Source organism: Artibeus jamaicensis, unplaced genomic scaffold (genome assembly GCF_021234435.1).
Source record: "Artibeus jamaicensis isolate MK-2021 breed Jamaican fruit bat unplaced genomic scaffold, CSHL_Jam_final contig_1998, whole genome shotgun sequence".
NCBI lineage: Eukaryota > Metazoa > Chordata > Mammalia > Chiroptera > Phyllostomidae > Artibeus > Artibeus jamaicensis.
This window is the reverse complement of record NW_026521407.1, coordinates 10723553-10750241: the sequence shown is the minus strand read 5'-3', so window position 1 is coordinate 10750241 and position 26689 is coordinate 10723553. Positions and strand designations below refer to the sequence as shown.

The 26689-nt window shown below is 39.5% G+C and overlaps 1 protein-coding gene across 1 annotated transcript in view; it reads left to right on the top strand.

Annotated features, from left to right (window-relative positions):
• Window positions 1–26689, top strand: part of AATF (apoptosis antagonizing transcription factor) — a 102583-nt gene that overhangs the window by 44620 nt on the left and 31274 nt on the right. Inside the window, exons 8-9 of the mRNA XM_037163677.2 lie at window positions 440–523; window positions 25274–25341. Of these exons, the coding sequence (XP_037019572.2) occupies window positions 440–523; window positions 25274–25341 (152 nt within the window). The remainder of the gene's footprint in view (window positions 1–439; window positions 524–25273; window positions 25342–26689) is intronic.

Below are 26689 nucleotides of genomic sequence, written 5' to 3'. Positions count from 1 at the left end.
TTTTTACTATTTATGGTTCTTATTTTGTCCAGTGCCTATTCATGTTTTTGTCCATTTTTCAACTGGATTGTTTTTGTTTTTTAATTTTAAGAGCTCTTCATATCCTTTTTTGAAAATTATTTATTTATTTATTTTTTGAGAGAGGGGAAGGGAGGGAGAAAGAGAGGTAGAGAGAAACACCAGTGTGTGGTTGCCTCTCATGTGGCCCCCGGTGGGGACCTGGCCTGCAACCCAGACATGTGCTCTCTCTGGGAATGGAACTGGCAACCCTTTTATTCTCAGCCTGTGCTCAGTCCACTGAGCTGCACCAGCCAAGGCAACAGCTCTTTATATCTTAAGGAAAACAGTGCATTGACTGTTATGTGCATTGTTTATAGTAGCTACATTATTTTGATAACCTCAGTGGTATTCACTCTATCCTTTCTTCTTGTTGATGTAGGAAGTCCTTCCAGAAGCCCCTGCCAATGCCCACCTGAAGGACTTGGATGAAGAAATCTTTGATGATGATGACTTTTACCACCAGGTATGATTTTCACACTCTTTACTTTTGTTACAAATCAGGTTTTAGCATTTTAAAACAGCTAATGTAATTCTTTGACCAAAGGGCAGCTTACTTTGGAGATGAACACAGTTAAAACTCCTGTGTTCAGAATTGGCTTACTGTGTAGTTCTGGATCTGTTGCTTTTTTTCTGTCTTATATTTTTCCTTTTGAAATGAAAACAGCTGAAGCTACTTTGTAACTTGTTGAAGAGGGTATGTTATCTGTAAAATGGTTTCAACTTTGAGTCAGGTTGATTATTCTTTCTTAACTGTTTTTGATAATGTTAATGGAGGATTTTTTTGTTAGTTGTTTGGTTTTTGTCCAATTATTAATACTATTATATTAGGACAGAGTTAAAAGGCTGGGATCCCATAATTCTTGAATTGCACTTCTGGTTCTATTACCTATTAAGTCTCTTGTCTTTAATTTATTTTTGTGCCTATTCAAATCAGTTAAGTATGCATTGAGATTGTCTGCTACTTTTGATTATAATAATATCATAGTGCTTTGAAGACAGAAAGAACTGGTAGAAGTTCAAATATGGTTCTTTTCTCAATACTATCTCTTCACAGACATCCCCAGTTCTTCTCTGACATTATTATCTCTTGGTGTGCTGTTCTTTTTAATGAAGCTAGTGAATGTTAAAATACACTAAACATTTAAGCTGTTCTGAAGAACTAAAATAATTTCCTATAATCCCGGATCTCTTTTTTCTTTTTTTAAAATAATTTTTATTGTTATTCTATTATAGTTATCCCAATTTTTCCTCCTTTGCCCTCCTCCACCCAGCCGCCCCGAATTCCCACAGTCATGCCCCACACTGTTGTCCAAGTCCATGGGTCATTCATACATGTTCTTTGTCTAAGTCCCTTCCCCTTCTTGCCACCATTATCCTCCTCTCCCATCCCCACTGGTCACTGTCAATGTGTTTCATGTTTCCATGCTTCTGATTCTATTTTGCTAATTAGCTTATTTTGCTCATTAGATTCCTCTTATAGGTGAGGTCATTTGGTATTTGTCTTTCACTGACTGGTTTCACTTAGCATAATATTCTCCAGTTCCATCCATGCTGTTGAAAAAGGTAGGAGTTCCTTTCTTCTTTCTGCTGTGTAGTATTCCATTGTGTAAATGTACCATAGTTTTTTGATCCGCTCATTTACTGATGGGCACGTAGGCTGTTTCCAGCACTTGGCTATTGTAAATAGCACTGCTATGAACATAGTGGTGCCTAAGTTCTTTTGAATCAGTGATTTGGGATTCTCAGCATGTATTCCCAGCAGCGGAATGTGGAATTGCTGGGTCAAAAGGTAGTTCCATTTTTAGGTTTTTGAGAAAACTCCGTATTGTTTTCCACAGTGGCTGCACCAGTACACATTTCCACCAACAGTGCACCAGGGTTCCCTTTTCTCCACATCCTCACCAGCCCTTGTTTGTTGATTTAGTAATTATGGCCATTCTGACAAGTGTAAGGGGATTATCTCATTTTAGTTTTAATTTGCATCTTTCTGATGGCTAGTTGTTGAGCATCTTTTCATATGTCTATGATCCCTCTGTATGTCCTCCTTGGAGGAGTGTCTATTCATGTCCTTTGCCCACTTTTTAATCAGATTGTTTTTTTCCTGGCGTTGAGTCTTACAAGTTCTTCATATAATTTGGAGTTTAAACCCTTGTCCGATGTATCATTGGCAAATATGTTCTCCCACACAGTCTGTTCCCTTTTCATTTTGGTGATGGTTTCTTTAGCCATGCAGAAGCTTTTTAATTTGATCCAGTCACATTTGTTTATTTTTTCCTTTATTTCCCTTGCCCTAGGTGATATATCATAAAAAATATTGCTATGTGGGATATCTGAAATTTTACTGCCTATGTTTTCCTCTAGGACTTATGGTGTCATGACTTAAATCTTTAATTCTGGGTCTCTTGATAAGTCCCACTTAATGAAATGTGCTTTAGGATGGACCCCTTCTAGTTCTGGAGAATTGAGGAAGTTCTTCAGTGACGATACACCAGTTTTTGTTGAACCATTATTTATCATGATATTTTTTTCTCTGATGAATTTTTAGCATGTTATTTTTTTCCAAAAGGTTTTATTAATTTATTTTTGGAGAGAGAAAGAGAGAGAGAGAAACAGTGATGTGAGAGAGAAACGTTGATCGGCTACCTCTTGCACACATGCCAACCAGGGACCAAACCCGTACGTAACCCAGACATGTGTCCTGCCCAGGAGTCAAACCAGTGACCTTTCGCTTTGTGGGACGATGCCCAACCAACCAAGCTACACCCGTCAGGGCTAGTACAAGGGGGAACCCCCCCAAAATGGATTTTATTTATAAAAAATTGTGTATTTATTCCTATATGTTTATACTTCAGTCACCTTCAAAGTACTCTCCATTTGATGCAACACACCTATTGAATGTTTTTCCACTGCTCAAAACAGTTTTTGAACTTGTTGATTTTGATGCCTTTTAGTGCTTCTGCCATTTTTTGTTTCAGCTCTTCCACATCACAAAATGTTTCCCTCTGAGGACATTTTTCATCTGAGGAAACAACAAAAAAAGTGACTTGGAGTGAGATCAGATGAATAGGGAGGGTTTGCAGAGGTCATGCTGTTTTTGGTCAAAAACTGCTGAACACTCAGCTCAGCATGGGCAGGTGCACTAATCACCCATAATGACATAGGCAAACACATTGAAAGAATGTTCAGAAAAATTCACTGAAGCTGAACACAGCCTCTCACAGCAATGCCAGCTAGCGCACTGATACAGAAGAGTTCCTAGAACATTTACCTCCTGGGGGAATAAGTTCAAGGGTTAGCCATGACAGCTGTATTATATGCATGGAATATGAAAGAAAGAACTTAGGAAATTGCACTGTAAACCCAGTAGAAAAAATAGTTCTACATTGCACATACTTCTGGTTTTGCCCTAAAAAGAGGAAGAAACTTCCTATTACTCGTGCTATTCACTCTGTGATGTTCAGTAAAATTATTACCAGAGTGAAGCTTAAAAGTAATAAGAGGAAAGAGGATTGGTGGGGCCTCAAGTGTTCCTAGTCAGAGGTGCTGATTCTTTTTTCCTTTTCTTCTCCTATTATAGCTATTTTTCAGAGGAGTGGGGAACTCTGTTTTATTCTAGCATTTCTAAGGAAGTACTTGATATAGGATATTAATAGGGTACAATTGTGTCAGATCATGGGAGGCAATCAAAAATGAAAACTGTTCCAGTGTTCATTAATCGAAGTGTATATTCAGTGGAAAGTGTATCATAAATTAAATAGGTTTAATAAAACAAACTGAAATTATTGGGGAGAAATTGCTTCTACTGGCAGCCCTTAGTCTGAAAGATTTTTTTTTTTTGGCTTGCAGGTCTGTTTAAAAAGAAATAGAATTACTTGACTGGCCCTTCATCCCAATTAATAATTTTAACTTTGGTAAATTCTGATTTCAGAGTTATGACTCGTCACATCTTAGCTTTTCCCCTTGCTGGTTAATTGGGGTGCCGGGGTTAATCTAAATTAAAACTTAAACTAATAGAGGTCAGCAAGGCAGCTGAAACACCTGAGTGAAACAAATGGGGCTGCCAGACGCAACTTTATCTTGGCTGTTTCCCAAGAGAGAAGTGGCAGCAAATTGGAGTTGTTTCAGCCTTCTGTAAAGGTGAATGATGGGTGACACTTGTTAATGTACAGCATCTCCGGAAGCATTCCAGATTGCTTTGCCGCTGTACCAACTGCTGCCATCCATGCACAGTCAGTAGGAACTGGACCAGTTGCCAACATCTGGCAGCACAGCAAGGAATGGGTGCAAGTCTTGAAACCCCGCAGATTCTAAATATGCTGCTTAGAACTGTGCAGGCTTTAATCACTTACCACTCGTTGGCAGCAGGCTACGACAGCTTATCCTAGCCTCGTACATCACATCCCGACATCTGCTGAGCCACAAGGCAGCTGCACATTCATTTTCTTTTCTTGCCTTTTCTCTTTGCCTCCTATTCCTGTTCTTCCCATTTCCCCCTCCCCTCCCTTCAGTTTTCTTCTCCCCTCCCCAATATGCTTCTTGGGAGAGATGATCTGTAAAGATTACTGCTTCATTGTGTGCAAGTAATTGTGGTGATGCCAGGCCCTTGACAGACACAACGTAGCACCTGTTCTGCTGACCTGGTTAATTTCTTCTGTTGAGTGGGATTTGCCAGAGATTGGAGCTGAAGCCAATTCGATGATAAGGCTAAAGAAAATGGCTGTATGTTTTCTGTCACCTCCCAATTAAATTGGCTTCATAAAGTGCTTTCCTTTATTTGTCAGGGTAGTAAGCCTGAGCTAAGTGTTGCATTCAAAAGTGGTACACTGCATTACAATGGGCTTCTGAGTTTTCATTTGCGTTTTTTTTTTAAATTTTTTATTGTGGTTATATGGAAGAATGGGGGTGGTGAATATAAAACATCTCGGTTTCATTTTTTTTTTTTAAACCATACTTGAAGCCAGACCCTTTGGGTCCATGTTTTGTAAGGAAGAGATTATAGTCACATTGAATTTTAATGTTTCGTTGTAGGGGTTTAAAGGCTTACTTGGTTAATTCAGGTGTCACGAGGCTGTGTGAATGCCTCAACTACTGAGAATAACTTTTAGGATCAGAACCCCCACACACACACACACACTCATTCTCTTTGTGTCATAATGGGCCTTAAATTACTACAACTTTAAAAATACGTCTGTATTGTTTAATCAGGGTGTATGCATATATGTATGTATGTATGGTTTGAGGAGGATCAGATACAAGAAGTAATAACATCCTTTTTGAGCTGGAAAGAACCTTACGAGAAGCTGATGACCTGAAAAGTTAAGTAACTTCCTGAAAGTTGTACAGTGAAGGGCGACCCCAGTACGTGATCTCAAGGCTTCTTAGATCAAGTCCAGTTCTTTCCATTTCATCCCTGAGCCATAAAAAGACTTCATTATACTATTACAGTTTTCCATTTATGAATAAATAAGCTTCATAGTCTTAGAACTGGAAGAAATATTATGTGTGTTAGAAAGTAATGCCTTTTCCTTAAAAGGCAAATGACTTATTGAACTCCTGTTTCTTAATAATTCTAATGAAAAAATTAGCTTTATAGTTGTGTTACTGGTTTGTTTGGGAACCGGCATTGCTGAACGTGGGAAGTACAGCTAATGGTGAAGATGTTCTGAGGGAAACTGCTCACCTGTCACAAGCGGTGCAGAGCTGCTCCCGATGGACTTGGTTGGAGTCTGTCCCGTTTCTCGTGAGAGCTCATCCTGAAGATGGTTGTAACAAAACACGGAGGTTATGAAGGGCCACGAGGGGTGAGCCATTCGGAAATGTTTTCAGTGTCTATTTTTCATTTTCATGATCCTGTTTGCTACTTTTTAACATTAATTTCTTTTAAGATATGCTGTCTAGATCACCATTTAAGGTCTTTCCTTCTTTTTTTTGATTTGCTTTTTTAAACTGTCAACTGATCTTTGACTTGAGAAGCCTGAGTTCTTAAACAACGGAGGAAGGGCTAACATTTACTGAACACTAGTCATGTGCCAGCTCCTGGACTAATTGAAAGGTGCTTGACATACAGCTTTATTTAATTCTCACAAGATTTCCATTTTGAGATATGACTGTACTTCGCAGTAACCTATAGAAAGTGACTGGTTTTATTCTTCTTATGGCCAAGATTTCAAACTAGCTTCTTGTCACCTCATGAGGTATTTTGTTCTAAAGGACTAATTGAGCTTAGATATTGACAGATCGATACCTGAATTTCTAAGGGTTCATTAGGATTTTGTATGTTGCTTCTAGCTGTGTTCAGTTTTGATCTGGTTTGTCCTGTCACTTTGCATTTAACCGGGAGTGTCTAGAGAAAGGTGTAATAGATTTTGCTCCTCTGATGACCACTTTGATGGGTTAAATTTCTTTCTTCGTTTGCCATCAGGACATGTCTGTAACCGACCTTGCCACATGCTGGGTTTTTGTATCCAAGACACTTGATAATGCCATAAACAAGTAATTATTCATTCGGTGAACTGTTGAAAGTTGATAATGTTAAGAAATAGAGAAGAGGTAAGCTTTCTTTTAAGATGGTTTACCTTAATTAAATTGGTGGGTGATTAATATAGACAGTTGATGGGATTGGTAGTTTTAATTGTATGCATTCAGATCTTAGTGTGAATAAGAGATGTCCTGAGCTGTTCCCATGGTTAATGCTAATTCAGTGGACATCCTTACGTTTGGCATGTATCTGTCCAGTGCTTCGGTTAACGTTAATATGTTTTAAGCTTGATTTGAATCTGCTCCTTTTAATTAGTTGTTGGAAAAAGATACCTCTGTTCAGAGTAGTATTTCATTTTTAGTTTTACTTTAAAATGTGCTATTGTTTGAAATGTGGATAGTGTTTCTTAAATGTTTGATAAAACTAATTACACATAGACCTTTATGCAGATTTTAGAGAGGACATACAAGTGAAATACATAAATTTGAAAATTGAAATACATAAATTTAAAAATTGAAATTATGGCTAAAGATATAGCAGAGAATTAATCAGGTCTTTTGAGGTATAGTAATAGTGTTAAAAAAACCCAAATCAAATATTAATGTCTAATCAAACCCCAGTTTTAATAACTACAGGATTATTTTGCCTCCAGTGTAAGAATGTTGAGATACATTCCAGTTTCTGTGCTGCTGTTGTCTCTCTGTCAGGGGTTAGTCCCAAATATAACACCAGTATTGGCGTTTGGTTGCCTGCGTGGGCTCACTGTTGAGGCTACACAGAGCAGGAAGCCAAAAGCTGCATTTCATTTTATTTTATTTTTTAAAAAGATTTTATTTATTTATTTTTAGAGAGAAGGAAGAGAGGGAGAGAAATATTAATGTGTGGTTGCCTCTCATGTGGCCCCCGCTGGGGACCTGGCCTGCAACCCATGCATGTGCCCTGACTGGGAATCGAACCAGCGACCCCTTGGTTTGCAGCCCGTGCTTAATCCACTGAGCTACATCAGCCAGGGCTCAAAAGCTGCATTTTAGATGCGAGGTCCAGAAATTACATCAAACAGCAGCATCGGGGGAAAGGTGCACACAACTGGCCCTCATTTCTTTTAGTTTCCTTGCTTTAAAAAAGAACAGAGCATGACTTTAGTACCACTACTTCATTTAAACAAGGGTAAACCTCAGAATAAAGCCTAAAACAGTGCATTTTAGGAGCCAGCTAGGAAGGAGGTATGAATTGACTTAGAACTGTTGAAGAAACATTTCAAACACAAGTGGTCATGGGAGTTTAGTAAGCAAATATGTGGCCAGAATTGTCTTTTCTGTACTAATAATCACAATATCAGCTGGCTGAGTGAAAGTTAAACACAGGATCCCAGCAGTATTTTAGAATTTGGCACTCCTCAAGAAATGGGGAACATAACTTGTTCACTAAAGTAGGCATGATGTCTTCTTATTAAATCATATTCAATGAATAGCTCCTTTAAAGTAAGTGATGGGGATGATGTTTCACATAGAAAGGGGACATTAATAAGCACCTTGAGAAAGGTGCGTGTATTGTGGGTCTAGAATAGAACATAATGCTTTAAAGTTAGGTAGTATCTTTGAAGATTACCAAATCCAAACTCTTTTTACAAACCGGAGCCTAGAGGAGGTAAATGACCTGTGTGGGACCACTCCCCTTAGTGGGTCAGGCTGAAGCCCAAGTGTTCTTGCTCCCAGTTTGATTTTCTTTCTAGCACATCTTGCTGCCTTTTGATCTGACACATTTAAAAATCCCTGCGAGAGTTTCCTTTTCAGATTAATATCTGTTTAGGAAATTGGAGATCCAGAGTATCCATTTGTACTCTGACAAGTCACATGTATCACTTTTGTGCAATTATGAACTTCATTCAATTAACATTTATTATGCCAGATGCTGGGCTTATAAAGGCTAATAAGACAAAATCAATGCCTAAGGAACTCGTGTCATCTAACAAGAGTAAGGTTCTCTGCAGCTTTGTGTAGTCCTACAGCTCCTCTTTAAGAGTATGACTTTATTAAAATTTAAGTGGAGAAATAAGTGGTGAAAGAAGTCAATCAGGTCATTGATCTAAAAACATACATGCAGTTCTTTAGTGTAGTATTATCACAAATATGCCTCAAGCATTTATTAGCATGCTGGTATTTCCCTCAACATACACTTGATCTAATTCCTAAAGTCATTTCTTCATAACCTGTAAAAGGCCCTGAGAGTTGCTATTAGATATAAATTTGGGTTAATATAAATTTCCTGTTTTCCACAATGTAGTCACTGGCAGGATAGAAGCCAGATTGAGATACCAGTACCCACTGAAATTTATTTCAGGTTAGAAAAGCCTTCAGGTACTTGAAGGTTCATTTGCTATGACCTACTTTTGTATATTTCTGAAATTTTCTGTAATAAAAATTTCAAGAGAGGAAAAAGCCTTCAGATTTCTTTCTTCCATTAATTTATTAATTCAGCAAATATTTGAGTGCCTACTGTGTATTTCTTGAGTAACTAATGTTCTAGGCTGTGCTGTTTAATGCAGTAGCCACCAGCCACACATGTACCTATTTAAATTAATTAAAATAGAATAAAATTAAATTTCAGATTTTCAGTCATACTAGCCACATTTCTAAATGCTAAGTAGCCACATGTGTTAGTAGTGGTTACTGTGCTGGACAGTGCGAATAGAACATTCTGTCATCACAGAAGTTTCCATCGGAACTGCGTTAGGAGCTAGAACAAAGCAAAGTTTTGCCCTCATGAGCTTTATTCTAGCTTAGAGATAGCATGAAATTGGGGACTACATCATAATACTGCAGTAGAAAATGATAAAACTGGGTCTGGGGAAGGATTTTATCCTAGGGTTACTGTTTTTATCTAGGATATTGATATTTGATATCAGGGGGATAAGGTGGTATTTGAGCAGACACCTAAAGGAGGTGGGTAGCAGAGCCATGCAGGTGTCTGGGGGAATAGTGTGGGGACAAAGGGAATGGCAAGCATAGCCGAGGCTAGCATGTTTTAGGAAAATCGAGGTGGTTGGTGTCACTGAGGTGGAGTTTACAAGAAAGAGTGGTAGGAGAGATCAGAGAGGTAATGGAGGCCAGTCCCTCAAGGGCCTTGTAGGCCACTGTAGGGCTTTTTGGCTTTTACTGTGACTGAGATGGGAGATCACTGGAGGGTTTTAAAGAGAGGAGTAACACAAGCAGTAATATTTTAAAAGAATCACTCTGATGGCTGTGTTAAAAATAAACTACAGGGAGACAAGGTGACAAGCAGGAAAACCAGAGTCTGGGGATAATTCAGGCAGGAGATGGGGATTAGACTAGACTGGTTTCCGAGGGAGCGCTGAGAGGTGGTTGGGTTCTGACTTTATGTCGAGGGTTGAACCGACAGGGTTTGCTAATGGATTGCATGAGGGGTGTGGAAAGAGAGGAGTCTAGGTCGATTCGAAAGTGTTTGGTCTGAGCAGTTGAAAGTTGAGATTCATTGAGATGGGGAAAATGGTGAGACAAGCTACTTTGGAGGAGAAATCTGGAACTCAATTTTGGTTATATTAAGGGTTTTGATTTTTAACCCCGCATGGACCTGTATTGACTTTAATTATTTTGATTCCAAAAATTGGTTATATTAAGTTTAAAATACCTCTGAAACATTCATAGGGAGCTGCTGAAGAGATCATTTTTATATAATCTTGGAGTTCATGGGAAGGTCTGGGCTGAAGGTATGAATCTGAGGGCCATCAGCATATAGATTGTATTTAATGCCGTGAGTCTGAATGAGATCCCCTAGGGAGTGAAGGTAGAGAGGACATTCAGACATTTAGTAGTTGGGGAGAAGAAGAGGAGCCAGCACGGGAAATTGAGGAACCATCAGCGAGTTAGGAGAGAAAAAGAAGAGTGATTTCCTAGGTTCCATGTAGAAGTGTTTCAAGAAGGATGAAATCTAGTATTGTTCTCATACCAAAGCCAGAAAAAATATCACAAGGACAGAAAATGACAGACCAATCTCTTATGAATATAGATGCAAAAGTCAGTAAACGAGTAGCAAACTCAATCCAGCAACACATAAAAGCAGTTATATACCGCGACCAGGTGGAATTTAGTGCAGGAATGTGAGTTTGGTTTAACAAATATCAGTCAATGTAATATACCATATTGATAGAATAAGGACAGAAAGCACGAGATATCTCAATAAATGCAGAAAAAAATATTTAACATCCTTTCATGATAAAAACACACTGTATCAGGGATAGAAGGGAACTTCCTAACCTGGTAAAGAACGTCTATGAACACCTACAGGTCACAGCTTACTCATTGGGGAAAGACGGTGCTTTTCCTTAAGATTAAGAACAAGGCAAGGATATCCGCTATTGCCACAAACTATTCACTATTATACTGGAGGTTCCAACTAAGGTAGTTAAAAAAATGTAAAGAAATAAAAGGCAGAGCCCTGGCTGGTGTAGTTCAGTGGATTGAGCACGGGCCTGTGAACCAGAGGATTGCGGTTCGATTCCCAGTCAGGGCACATGCCTGGGTTGCAGGCAGGTTCTCTGCAGGACAGTTCCCTGCAGGGGATGCACTAGAGGCAACCATACATTGATGTTTCTCTCCTTCTCTCCTTCCCCTCTAAAGATAAATAAATAAAATCTTAAAAAAAATAAAAAATAAAAGGCATACACTTAGGAAAGGAAGAAGTAAAGCTATCTCTTATTTGCAGATGGCATGATCCTATATATAGAAAATCCCAAAGAAGCCACCAGAAAGCTACTAGATTTTAAAAATGAGTTCAACAGACTTGAGGATACAAGATGAACACACAAAAATTAGTTGTGTTTCTATACACAAGCAGTGAGTGATCTGAAAGGGAAATTAAGAAAATTATTTTATTTATAATAGCACCCAAAATAATAAAATATCAAGGAGCTGAAAGACTTGTATTCTGAAAACTATAAACATTGCTGAAGTAAACTTTAAAGACATACATATATGGAAAGCCGTCCCGTGTTCATGGGTTAGAAGATGGCAGTACTCCCCCAATTGACTTATAAATTCAGCACATCTCTGTCAAAATCCCAGCTGCCTTTTTGGAGAAACTGACAGATTTATTGATCCTAAAATTCATATGGAAATGCACAGGATCCAGAATAGCCAAAGCAGTCTTGAAAAGAACAGAGCTGGAGCACTTATACTTCCTAATTTCAAGACTTACCATAAAACTCCTAATAATAATTAGTGGGGGATAACCACTAATTCGTAATGGGTTCCTTTCGGGAGTGATGAGTGTATTCTAAAATTGATTGTAGTGATGGTTACACAACTCTGTGAATATACAAAATCTTGAATCGTACAACTTAAATTGGTAAATTATATGGTATGTGAATGATATCTAAGTGAAGATTTTTTTTATTCCTCACCTGAGGAAATTTTTTTATTATTGATTTGATAGAGAACAAGACAGACAGACATCTATGTGAGAGACATCAATCAGTTGCCTCTCATACCCACAACCTTTTGGTGCATCTTTTCCAGATCTTACTGGTGGTTTAAATATTTTTTGAGGAATGCTTATTCTTTTGTTACTTTTTATTGGGTTATGCATCTTTTAATATTGAGTTGTAAGAGTTGTAGGTATGAGAGAGAGAAACATCAGTCAGTTGCCTCCTGTACCTGCAACCTTTTGATGATGCTCCAACCAACTCAGCAGGGCTTTTTGTTTTTTAAAGAAGAGAGAGAAATACTATGTTAAATGTTATGATCAGATCGTGTAAGATAAGGGCTGGGAATGGAACATTTGTGTTAGCAACTTGGAAGTCACCGGTGACTTTAACAAAAATTGTTTTGGTAGAGTGATGGAATGGGTTCAGGAAAGAATGGAAAGAGCTCTGACTGACATGGGTCGGTTGGTTGAGCATCATCCTGCAAAGTAAAAGGTTGCTGGTTCGATTCCTGGTCAGGGCATGTGCCTGGGTTGCAGGTTTGGTTCCTGGTTGAGGCATGTGCAAGAGGCAACTCTGATCAGTGTTTCTCTCACATTCTCCCTCTCTCTGAAAATAAATAAAGTCTTTTAAAATTTTGAAAAAAGAATAGAAGGAGAAGAATTGGAGCTAGTGTGTAACAACTCTCGAAGAAATTTGCTGTAAAGGGAATAGCAAAATGGGGCAGCAGATGGAAGGGAAGTAGAGGATTGGGAAAGCTTTTTTGTTCGCTTTAAGGTGGGAGCCCTGTTCTGTATACTGTTTCTGTGCTGGTGGAAATGACCCAGTAGAGAGGGGAAATGGGTGTTCCAGGGAGGAGGTGATGATGGCTGGTGCATGCACAAGTAGAGAGGGGCTGGGCTGGTGGACGGTGGGTGTCGGAGGGAAGGCACGATGTGTGGGTAAAGCAAGTAGGTAAGGGATGAAAGCATGTAAAAGTTCTCATCTGAGTACTTTTATTTACTTGGTTTGATTTGATTTGATCTTATGAATTAAGCCGAGAGTGAGAAGTGGGAGAAATTGGAGGTTTGAGAAAAGAAGGGGTAATGCAAAGCCATCTAAGAGGGTGGGGGGAGGAGTGGATGAGGAAATTGTAGTGGAATTGTCAGGTAGCACCAAAGACCCACAAAAGGAAGTGCTAACGGAGTTACAGTCAGCAAGACCAGTTCACTCGATCTTGGCTCCTTTAGCCAGTTCAGCTATGTGGATGCACATACCAAGGTTTAACATGGTTTTGGAGTTTTGCCAAGGAATTCCTTATCCTGCAACTCTGAAATTTAAAAAAGTTCTGAAAACTCAGTTTTTGGGTTGTTTTGGTTTGGCAAACCATAGTGGCAACATCTGCTCTGAATAGTCATGAAGCTATATAAACCTGTAAGGCTATATTTATCCCACTTAGTGGGAATAGTCAAGTATTTTGCTATAGAAATATTAATGTGTTTGACTTTGGGGTACAGCCCAGGCTCTGCTAGAGCACTTACAGTGTATCCTGAACATTCTGAATTCCAAGGCACATCAGCCCCAAGGTATTGTGGGCAGCATGGAGGGGAGTTAAGGATGTACACTAGGAGTGATCGTCTGATGAACTATGAGCTGCATCCACCTGAGGAAGGAGGGAGTGAGCACAGGAGGAGTGGAGCAGGGATGCTGAAAAGGTGGCAGGATCGATGGATTATTGATCCTGGTGGGGCTGAAGAATTATCGGAGTCTGAATGCTAGAGGGAGAATGCTAGAGATACTGGTTGAGGTCTGTTGCAGCTGGGCTTTTTGTCCTTAAAGGACATAATTACAGAACGTAAGTTTGTACTGCCTCTTCAGTTTCTTTCTTGTGAATCCTTTTTAGTAACACTGTCTCTGGTTCTGGATGACACCCTCTTCCTTCTGTTATATATACAAATGATATATTGTATGGTGTCATCAGAGAAAACATTGCTACAGAATGCCTGAAATGGTCTTGCTTGAGCCGGTGTCCCAAAGAATGTATAACCCCTCTCCCCACCTTTATCAATAGAAGAAGAAAAAAAGATGCGCACCAGGACATCTGCCTGGTGACTAGGGGACAGAACACTGGAAATGGGGACTGTTGGAAATTCTAAAAATAGCACTTCATGTGCATTGTTACTTTTGGTATGGATTGGGAATAATGGTTTAATGGTCACTTTGTCTTTGTAAAATTCATTTTATTTGTAGGAAAAAGCAAATTGGCAAAAAGGACTTCTTTAACATTTGCTTTACCCAGTTCTTACTGTCTCCACACATCAAATCCTGATACTGATAGTGATTTACTTACACTTCTAGTTAATAATTAGATATTGGGAGACCCTGTATGTCATGCCTAATGGAATAAATGGAGTCTGATGAGAAAGTTTTCTGTTTTGACTAATAAAGTTTAATCCAAATGGCCAACCCTAGTGAAATATTATGGCCTTTGAAATACTTTAGAACTTATACTGAAAAAACAGTGTTACTTTATTTAGTGAATAAATTTATTCTCCCTTCTGAACCGCAGGCCTTAGCTCTAGCTTCGGAGGGGAGGCTGAATCAGACAGTGGAAAAACTAATCAAATCCTTAAAGACTAAGGGCAGAGAGGCAGTGAGACTGACTTTTTTAGTGGTAGCCTCTAGCTCTACATTTTCTTATTTTAGTAACCAAAGGTAGGTTATTTGTAACTTCACTATTAAGATATACTTGGATTTTATTCACACATCCTGATTTCCTTCCATTCTTCGCTATATTATTTTTCTTGTAAATATTGTACTCGCCATTGCAGAAGTTGATACTTTTCATCCTTGGTCACGAAATCTGTAAAACTGCTTGCTACTTAACTCTTTGGTTGTAGAAATATTGAATAATCACACTGTGCAAGGCAGTGTGCAGAATTCTGTAGGAGGCAAGAATTTGAGTCAGACTATACTCTGCCCTCAAGAAGCTTACAGCCAGGCAAAAGAGATGACATGAACATAAACAACCAGAAGGTTTGGTGAGGGCGTATTAAAGAATTTAGAAGAGAGAGAAATGAATAACAGTTTGGGAGAATTCAAGAATGCTGTGAGGAGGAGGGATTTGGAGTTAGGGGGCATTTGTTCTAGGTCTTCAAAGGGTAGATAGGTTTGGGAGAGGAGGAGATTGAGGTTAGGGGCCTCTAGGTCGAGGGAACTGTGTGATCAGAATATGGTGGGGGAGTAGCAGGTCATTGAAAGGAGTACCGGTGAGTTCAAATAGAATACATTGATAATGAAGATCATGGTCTAGTTTGGAAAAGTTCTGCAAATAATAGCATACTTTTCAAGTGTTGACTTAACTATTTTTGTGAATTTTCTATGCTTTTTATATTTTTCTTTCATTCTGCTTTTCCTTCATTTCATATCTTATTTGTTATCTACTATTGAAAATCAGTAGAAAGGAAATTGAATTGTTGTACTTGTTCACTGTTAGCAACTGTAGAGATTTACTATGAAAGGTGTTGGATTTTTTTGTCCTAAATGTGGGTTTTCGGATTATGAGTATTATTATCTGATGTTGACAATAGTTCTATTAATATAATATTTACATTTTGCTAAATGCTTTACAATGTTTTAAAATACCAAATCAACTTTATGATGAACAATTATTACCACTTTATGGATGAGGAAATGGAGTCTCAAATAGGTGGAAAAACTCGTCCCAAATTACACAGCTAGTAAGGGGCATAGCTGGACTCAAAACCCAGCTGTGTCAGACTCCAGAGCCAAAGGCATTATCCTGACTCTGGCAGATACTCGCAGTTATACCGAACGGTGCAGCATATACGTACGTGTAGTTGCAAACACACATCTAGAAGCACTGGATCTTAGGAAATGGGAGATGGAAGCCTGCAGTTGGGATTTGATGCACCTATTTCATAGATAAAATTATTTTTATGTACTTGTTTATTTTTAAACGTTCTAATTTATTTTTTAGAGAGGGAGGGAGGGAGAAAGAGGGAGAGAAACATCAATTTGTGGTTGCCTCTTGCATGTCAACTTACTGGGGACCTGGCCTGCAACCCAGGCATGTGCCCTGACTGGGAATCAAATGGGCAGTTGTTTGGTTCGCAGCCTACGCTCAATCCATTGAGCTACACCAGCCGGGGCAGATAAAATATATTTAAACAGAAAATGCTATATTGAAATTCATGCAGATCATTATTACAAAAATGTCAAGACACCTTTCCCACAGTAAAAGGACCAACTCAAAGATGCTGCAGAAGGACCAGGGTATTGGGGTATGGTTAGAGGAAGAATGGATGATCTGTTCCTTCTCTTCTTTCCCTGAGAAAAACCACCTTTTTCCTTTGGGAAATGACCCCCAAGGGGGAGGACAAATCTACATTATTTTAACAGTAAAAGAACAAGAACTGTTTTAATATATTTTCTTTCATTTGGATTAAATAGTTTTTGTTTTCATTTTTAAAATTCAGGTATTTTTGGCATGGTTAAGAAAAAAAAAGTAATTCTCACCCATATAAAACAAAGCACCCAGTTCTCTAGGTCCTGTGTACGAGGTGTTAGACTGTTGTTTGGGGAGGAGGAATTACTGGTAATGGTAATGACAAAAACAAGCAGGCTCCCCAGTTGCTTAGGTGGATAGTTGTTCCCTGGATTAGAGTCAGGGTATCATATAATTCCTTGTGTTTAAAAAACAATGACAAGGACTGTGTGTGTGTGATAAAATAAGGACAAATTATCTTTTTTCCCCGAAATAATTTTTTCCCTCTGTGTACATTTTTATTGAGCTCCTTCAGTCGGCCAGTGCAGAGAATAGAATGATGAGCACAGTCAAGTACACTGTCTGCTCTCTATGAAGCACACAGTAAGCCAGCAAAAGAAGTAGTCATTAATCAGGTAATTCACTAATCAGATGTAAATTAAGTACAACTAAAACATAGGGTGTATGTATGTAGAAGGGCATGTGTAAGTAGGTTTCCCTGAGGAAGAGATGAGTAAGCTGAGATTTATCAAATGAGAAGGAGTGGGGTGTAAGCAGGTGAGTGGTTAGAGATGCATGTTCCACGCAGTACATGTGCAGAAAATGGCTCCGTCTGTGGTGGGAGTGAGCCCGGGAGCTTTTCAGGTACAGAGAAAATGTGGGACTGGAGTGTGGCAGTGGAAGGCTAGGCTGGAGAGGTAGGTCAGGGATCAGACTGTGTTGGGCCTTTATGCTGTAATAAGAAATTTATCTTCTGGCACATTTGCATTTTGAAAATATTACTCTGACTATAAAGAGGAAAGCAAAATGGAGGGAGGGGCAAGAGCACATTTTACTAAGAAAATTATACTAATATGGGTGAGACCATGCCTGTTTTATTCTTCTTGTTTTCCTAGTGTACTCAATAAGTATTTATGGCCTGAGTGAAGAAAATAATAGCCTGTACTAGGTGGAGGCAGTGGAGATAGAGAAAAACGTACAGATTCATGAATTAGTGCATCACATATAAAGGACTTGGGGATAGATTAGATATTGAGCATAGGGGAAAAGGAATTCCAGTGATAACACTTAGGTTATTAAGTCTCAAGAACAGAATGAAATTCTTGGGGAAAGCATATGGAGTGAGAAGAAAAGAAAGCTTGGAACTGACCCTTGAGGAATGCTAGTGTTTACTGAGTGGGCAGAAGAGCTGGCTGCGCATGGAGTAAATCAAAGAGGTGCCTCGAAGATTCCAGGGACAGAGAGTTTTAGGCAGGGAGAGTGTCCAGTGTCCCTGGCTGCTTCAAGAAGCCTGTAAGATGAGTCATGACAGATGTCATTAGGTGTGGAGACCTTCAGTTCTTGGCATGAGTTGTTTTCAGTGGAACAAGGGGGCGGAAATATTATGGCAATGTAGAGTTGGTTGAGGAATGAGTAGGCAACATGGAAAGGAAACAGAGAAAAGTTACCTATAGGGAGTGGGTCATTTTGTGGCAATTTTATACCATAGACATGTATAGTAATTCCTTCCCGGCTATTTGAAATGATAGTATATGTAGACTTATTTTTTGTATACTTCAAATAAAGTATATAGAAATTGCACGTGACTCCTTTTGGGGATAATTTGAAAGACTGGTGAGCCAAGAACAAAAAAGAAAAATGGTGATAAAGCAGGAGGCAGAGCAGAAATGGATGTGCTTTCAGTGAGAATTCTTGGGGGAAATAGAGACCCTGAGGGAAGAGTGAACCCAAGCCTTGTGAGTCTGCTTTTTGTTGTCTCCAATGACAGAGGGACAGAAACACATGCAAGAGGACTTTATTTCACTTCCTGCACGTACTCTCTGTGAATTGGGGAGGGAGTTTGAAAAATGTTGACTCAGCAAGGTTACATTAAGTCAAACAGAGGGTTTGCCTTGAGCATTTTTCCATCTCAAGCATCTGTGGTGATGAGCCATGGAAGCCCCGATAGGTAGGAATCAATAACTGTGGGTCAGAAATTCAGAAAACGAGGGAATTTGTGTTCCTAAAACCAAATGCTGTAAGAATCACTCGGCTTTTAGACAATAGTGTCAAAACAATTCAAAGAATAGTCTGTTAGCAAATGGTGCGATTGGATATCCACATGCAAAAGAATGAGGCTGGACCCCTACCTCACACCATACACAGAAGTTAACTTGAAGTGGATTATAGGTCTAAATATAAAAGCTACAACTATAAAACTCTTAGAAGAAAACAGGAATAAATCTTTATGAATCTGGGTTAGGCAGTGCTTTCTTAGAACATCAAAAGCACAAATGACCAATGAAAAAAACTGGATTACATCAAAATTAAAAGGTTTTCTACTGCAAACGATGCCATCAAGAAAGTGAAAAGACACTTCCCAGAATGGGACTTGATAAGGGACTGGTGTCTGGAATATATAAGCTACTCTTACAACTCAATAATAAAGAGACAACCTAGTTAAAGAATGGGCAAATCATCTGAATAGACATTCCTCCAGAGAAAATACACAAATGGCTAGTAAGCACAGGAAGGTGTTCAGCCTCATTAGCCATCAGGGAAATGCAAGTCAAAACCATAAGAAGATGAGATAATACTTTACACCCACTAGGTTGACTCACATCAGAGAGTCAGATAATTACAAGTACTGGCAGGAGTGGGGAGAACTTGGACCTCCCAAATCCTTCTGGGAATGTAGAGTTGTGTAGTAGTTACCTTGGAAAACAGTGAGGCGGTTTCTCAAAATTTTAAACAGAGTAACTACATGACCTAGGAATTCCACTCCTAGATATATACCTAAGAGAAATGAAAGCGTGTGTTTACACAAAAAATTGTAATGAACGTCCATAGCAGCATTACTCATGACAGCCATGCAGCGGAAACAACCAAAGTGTTTCTCCACTGATGAGTGATCAGACAAAACGCGGTGTGTCCACACCATCGAATATTACTCACCATAAAAAGGAGTGAAGTACTGACACATGCTACAACATGGATGAGCCTTGGAAACATGTTAAGTGAACAAACCCAGTCCTAAACGGCCATATGTTGCGTGATCCCATTTATATGAAATGTTCAGAATGGGCATGTTACGAAGGGAGAGTAGCGGTTCCTTAGGGCCGTGGGTTATGTGCTGGGGTACCCTGGGGGTGACAGCTAACAGGCATGGGGGTGGGGATAGAGATGTGCAAAAATTTAATGTGGTGATGACTGCATCACTTTGAATTTAATTAAAAAAACACTGAATTATATACTTCCCAGTGGGTAACTTGTGCGGGCAGTGAATTTTATCTCAGAGCTGTCAGCAATCATTTGGCATTGTCTGAAGCAGGTCAAAGTAAGTGGCATGGGTATTATTTCCAGTGTATTGCCATGTTTGGAAAACAAAAATATTTCTGAGGGTCTTAATTAGTTATTTCCTCAATCCTCTTGCCCTTTTCCCCCTGCTGTAGGCATTGTAAATTTCTCAGTGTGTTTTTACAGACTGGGAAGACTTTTCAGAAACATCTATACTTTTTTTCTCTGGGAATTATTAAGTTAATACTGACAAATTCTTCTTCTTGGGTTTTTCATTACCTCAGAAGTATTAATTGTACAATACTGTAGTGCTAAGGAGTCCCGGAAGGTAAAAACTTCCCATCCTTTTAGGCTTTTTCCTAATTTCTTTTCATATTTTAAAATAATATATACTACTGTTATTCATCAATTTTAGTCATTTATCAAATGATTTCTTGGCTTTTGGTAGTAAGACCCTACCTCTCCTATCCCCCCTCCCCAGTCACAGTTTTGTGAAAACAGTCAGTGTTTACACTATTATGACTATAAACGTTGTTCACAAGTAGTATATTGTGATTACATTTCCTTCCAAATTTGTTTTTTCCTAGAGCTAACACTGCCTGTTTTTAAATGATTTGCTTAGTTTTTTATCTTTTGGTATCCCCCCCCCCCCCCCGCCCTTACTTGAAATGCCTTGAGTATTTAAAATAACCCAGCACTTTTCCCCTGGAGACCTTCCTCCCAGAGTTCTCTGGACTTGGTTCCTTTCTGGAACGGCTGCCCCCTGGGCCACTGCCATCTGTCGTCTTGGGGCTTGTCTCAGCTTCTTTCCTGAGTTAGACCTGTTTCTTAACGTCTCATTCTTTCTCTTTCTTGCTGTAAGCTCTCATTTTACTGAAGCACATCTTCCCGTGAAAGAGTGTGGAAAGTAAATTGTTGAGTCCTTGCATGTGTGAAATGTCTTTATGTAACTCTCATACTTGGCTAACACTTTGGCTGTGTATGGAATTTGAAGTTGAAAGTCATTTTCCTCAAAATTTTGAAGGCATTGCTCAGCTGTCCTATGATATCTGCTATTGCTATTGAAATGTCTAATCTCATTTAGATTTTCATTCCTTAGTAGGTAGGGTGACTGTACAATTTATTGTGAAAACTGGGACACTTGAGGTGCTTGCCTGAAAGGATACGAGGACAACAGGCTGAAGCTGGGGGACTCTGGGGTAAACTAGGACACGCGGTCACCCTCTTTATCTGTGACCTATTTTTTCTCTAATCATTTAGGATCCTCTGTCTGCTTCTAGTGTGTTCCACATTTCATGATGACGTGTCTTGGGAAAAATCTTTTTTCATTCGTTGTACTAGATCTTTGTGGGCTCATTCCTGTCCTTCAATTTTGGGAAATTTTCATTATTTTTTAAACAATGGTCTCCCAGCCTTTGTTAGTCAGGTGCTTGACATTCTGGATTGTCTTCCTGGTTTTTTCTTCTCTCACAAATAAGCATGGGGATGTTATCTTTTTGCCTTTGTGTTTTAAATCCGAAATGCTTCTGTACATTTATCTGTCAGTCCTTCTATTGAAATTTAAATTTTTCTGTGTTTAATTTCTTGTTTCATTTTTTTCTCAGTATTCTGTTCTTATGAAAGTATATCTTCATTCACTTCTTTCCTTCCTTCCTCCTTCCTTCCTTCCTTCCTTCCTTCCTTCCTTCCTTCCTTCCATCCATCCTTCCTTCCATCCATCCATCCATCCATCCATTCATCCAGGGTTTCTTTTGGCCACCACTCTGCACCCTAAACCCCACATTGCTTTCTTGAGTCCCCCCCTTTTTTTTCTATTTGTTTTGGTCTGTTTCTGAAGCTTTCCTAAGATGCTGGTGACCCTTAACTGTCTCTTCATACTTAAGAGGAAGGCATTAAAAAGTGTCTCTGAAAACTGACCATAGCTTTTTGGCTCCTTTATAATTGTGCTGTGAACTCACCTCTTTTGGTTAGAATATTCTCAAATATCAGAACTTGGAAATTTCGTTTTCTGGGGTGAACAGGGATCAGACTTGCAGTTTCTCCAGAATAGACTTCTCTGCTTTCCTGGCGGGCAGTTCTGTGTATAGGTTTATATATAGGTCCTAGCATTCTGTGTATCGGGTCTGGGAGGGAGGCAGAAGGTCCCAGGGATTATCATAGTGCCTTTCGCTTGTACCTCACCCCAGCCTTCTGTGCCTTGTATTTCTCAGTCTGGAGCTTTTTCCCAGAGAATAAAACTTCCTTTTCCCCCCAGTGAAAGCAAGTGGTAAGAGGAAGTTAGTCACTTGGCTGTGTGGGGTAATGGAGAAGGCCCAGTGTGGTCCCCCCCACCCCCTTCCACCTTTCAGGGTAACTGCCCCGCCTAGAGCCCATCCTCACAGAGCCTCTGTGGCTCTGATTAGCTCCACCCTCACCTTTGTTCCCTCTGGGCACTTGAGTAATAACTTCCTTTTACTCCTCCATCTCCTGTCTTTGAAAAATTTATGAAAATCTGCTCTCATTAGTTCTCTTCTGTCTTGTGGGTTAATACATTTATTTTATTCCTCTCCTGTCTTTTAGAGGGCTCGAGAAGGGAAGGGAGAAGAGATAAACTAATTGTCCAATCTGGCATTTTTAACTGATTCAGGCATGCTTTTTTTGGTAGCAAAGTATTATAAATACCGATTAGATGCTACATAGTACTAGCAGTGCAGTTCCTCACGTATGTTGTTATGGGTTAAATAGGTTTCTGGCCTGCAAACCTAACTCTATTTATGATTTTCCCCTAGAACTAGAGAAACAATCGAGCTTATCTGAGTTGTCTCTCTGGAGGAGTTATAACAGGCTAGAACAAAAATATTTCATGCATCTCTCTATTTTCTGAGTCACATGGAAAATTACAAATATTGTGTCATTGTGAAAATTAATAGCTCCAATAACTGTAACCAAAATATAAATTTTAATGGAAACTTTGTTTCTCAAGTTCAGCTATAAAAATTGAACACACAAGCTTCATTTCTTTTCTGCAACTTTTTTGAAATCAGTTTTTCTAATTAAATTGAAACCCAGTGATAGTGGTAGCTATGGGAAATAGGAATAGCCATGGGAATAGTTTACTTGTATGTTTTTGTTGCTTTATTATTCCCACTTTGCACACAACAGGATCTTCTCAAACACCGGACTGAATAAAGTAGACTGAGCCAGGTAGACCAAGAAAGCCATCTTCCTAGTCACGAACGACTAAGACTAGCTGTGCGAGGCACTCAGGTAGTGGAAACTGCGACCCAGAATGTGTCAGGTGCACGGAGTGCCGGAAAGGAGACGGCGTACCGACCTGGTGTCTGAATTACAGAGGCCACTGCAAGTGTAATGGATCCGCTGCAGTTGTGCGGCTCCAATTCTCAGCCTCCAGGAAGGGCATATGGGGCTTTCTTCCAGAGGGTCTCCCCTTTTGTGCTGGGGCAGCCTTCCATGAGCACTCGCTCCCAGTGGCCATGGCAGCCCCAGCCTCAAGGGATCCGAGACAATTAGGAAAACCAGGAAGGAACAGTTGTTGTAATCTCTTATGTGGCTGGAACAAGGTAAGGGCAGTGAGATGCGGACATTCCATTATTTTTCTTCCTTTTCACTTTTTTCCTTCTGTTCTTTTTCTTCTTCTTTTATTACTAACCTCTCCCCCTTCTCCCTCCCAGCCTTGCTTTTGACAGCATATTGACTAGGGACCAGAAGCCCATTTTTGCTGAGCCTTCAGGGCAGCTGGGTACCGAGGAGCAGTGTTACATAGGTTTACTGTGTCGTATGTCTGTGTAACACTGGATTTGGATCTTGTATTTAGCTGCCAGAAGTGACTGTGATGAAGTAGGAGAGATAAACTGATAGATTGGCTGCCAGAAAGATGTTGGGAATCAATCAGATAAACAGGGTAGAGAAATAGCTTGCTGTTTTCTAGTGATAATAAACCAGTGGCCTCTGGTCCCTGCGTTTTAAAACATAATTGCTGTAGCAATAATGTCCCAAAAAAGCAAATGAAAAAACACAGGTGGTTTTTTAATTGCAATTGAGATATCCTTTTCCCTTTTGCAATAAGGATTCATCTTATATGCAAATTAATATTTTATAAATTTGTTTTACTTCTTCCAGTGCCTGCTTACCTAAACAAATGAAAATGAGAGCATGGCCCTGGCTGGTGTAGCTCAGTGGATTGAGCACAGGGCCTGTGAAGCAAAGGGTCGCTGGTTCGATTCCCAATCAGGGTACATGCCTGGGTTGCAGGCCAGGTCCCCAGTCGGGGACACATGAGAGGCAGCCACACATTGATGTTTCTCTCCCACTCTTTCTCTTTCCCTTCCCTTCTCTCTAAAAATAAATAAATAAAATATTTTTAAAAAAAGAAAAGAAAATGAGAGCATGAACTACTTCCACAGGAATTTGTTCCTCCTTCTCGATCCTCCCACAGACTTCAGCTATTTAACTTGGTGAAATACCTGTATTGCTACCATGCCTTACCTACAAAACAGTTACTGATTTTTGTGAAGAAACCAGTTTTAAGGTCAAAGCAGTATCACTGACAGGTGATCAGCGAGAACTAGTTTATTTCGGTGTCTCCCCTTAGAACTGTCAGAGGTTTTTGGAATTTCGATCTCCGTGGCTGCTTCCCTGCATACATACAGCACTTACGCAGAGATGATGCACAGTCTCACTGCAGCAATTTAAAACTGTCCTTCTGGGTTTAACTTTTAAATCTACTGCTTCTCTTCACATAGGACTTTAGGATCCAATGCAAATGCTTAAGTCTGTGCGAAAGATACAGATTTGGATGCTGATTGCAGGCAGTGGACTGCGCAGGGTTAGGAGGAGAGTAGGTTCGAGGTCCCGTGGAGTTAGTGGTGTGGGATGCGAGGCTGGATCTGTGTTGTACTTGCAGTACACACACATCTTTCCTTAGGTTTCCCCGAAAATTATTCTGCCTGTGAATGTGTCAGTGTCATATCCGGTTAAATCACTTAATAGTCAGCAGGGTAGAGTGTCGGCTGTGGAAAGCAAGAAAATGAAGTCCACACTTTTAATTATATCTAATAAAGGCTTTTGCCTGAGGAAGGCCTTCCTGACTGCTGGAGGTTATAGGTCAGAAGTTAACCACGTACCATTGTCCTGTTGGTGAGAGGCCGGTGCATCTTCGCTGTTGCCACACAGCCCTTCCCACCTGACCTTTTAAAGATTCTCCATTGGTATCGATGAGGTGGACAAAACTAATCATAAAAGCAATGAAGGGAATGTTGCAGATTCATTGATCCATTTGAAATGAACTGCAGTACAATAAGTCTTCCAAATGGACTTCTATTCTCAGCTAGTGCTATAGCCACCTTTTTAAAGATATATAAATATGAAGGGGTTAATGGGAATTCAGTCATGCTCTTGTCACTGGGTTGTTCCTTATTGATTGTAGTTTTAGAGATGTTGCCTTGCCACTCAGAATTCCTACTGTGCCTTTTTAAAGTTAGTTGGTGCTGGGAGAGAATAAATAAATCAGCTGCTTTCCTTTTTCCCCCCGTAGCTCCTTCGAGAACTCATAGAACGGAAGACCAGCTCATTGGATCCCAATGATCAGGTGGCCATGGGAAGGTAATTCAGGCGAGGCTTTGTATCTGTGCAAGCCGTCAATGTAATAGTCTCTCCCTTTGAGTCCCCTTAATTCTGCTTCCAAAGCAGTGATTGGCCCTATCATTGTAAAAGTTGAGATGAGAGCTAGAAAGACGAAGGATGGAAACACTAATTGTTTACCCTGTATGGCCTTAAGTGCAGTTTGAATAAGAGGTGGTAAAACACCTATATGTGCATTGTGCCAGGGTTTGTTTTTCAAAGTCCTTCTTATGGTCTGTGCTGTCTCGTGTGGGTTGTGATTGTATCTGTATCCATCTCTGACGAGAGGGTGAAAAGCAACCCCAGATGTGTGCTCTCAGCTGTCAGATGTGGCACTGTGCACAACAGGTTCCCGCACATAGTTGGGTCTGCTTTGTCAGAGTCTGCCCTCATTTAGACCTCCACCCCTTCCGTAAAGGCTGCAGCACAATTAGAAATGGGACATGGAAGCATTACCCAGATGTCAGGGTCGAATGTAAAGTCGCAAAGGTAGGCTCTTGTGTGTATGCTTCATCCTGTGGCTGGAAAATAAAAAGGGCATTTAGAGTACCGCCTAATGAATAGTGTACATTTAAATAGCCATGAGCCATAATTTGCAAAAGCAGGAAAGGAAATAAAAGCTGCAAGTGCCAGAATGGGATTCTGTGCAGAGCAGCATTTGGAGAACACAATGAAAAATTTGTGTTGACAAAATAATTTTATTTGAGTAAAACATTATTTGAATTTTAGGGTAGCATGTTGTTGGTATTTTGTGTCTCTCTGGAATGTTATAGAGAGCTCTCTATAAATTTAATGTGTTTGCTATAAATTTAATGTGATAGAGCAAATCGTATTTAAGTGGTGATTATATTGTACATTTATCTCACTTTACAATAAAATAGATTATGGTAATTAAGATTATATTAAGATTACGGTAATTGGATTTCCGTAGATTTTTTTTTTCTGATGTTGCGTTTCCATTGTGTAAATCAGGTAAGATGACCAGCTGCTACTGTTTCTCCCTCTTGTTCATTTTTCACATTTGTTCATAAGAGCAATTTATGAAGATTTTCTTAGCTTAGTATCTTTTATTTCAAAAATTAATTTCTTTTAATCTAAAATGGCTGGAATGTGTGAATCTTGTTTGGATCTTGACTCAAACAAACCAACTGCAAAATTGAGACAATCAGGAAATTTGAAGAGTGACCTACAATGTGATAGTGAAGAATGACCGTCACCTTTTCTTACGTGTGACTGTGGTACTGATGTTACATTGAAGGGAGGGGAGGAGAGCCCTTATTACCTTGTAGCAACACATTCTGAAATATGACAGATTAAATAAAAATATAAA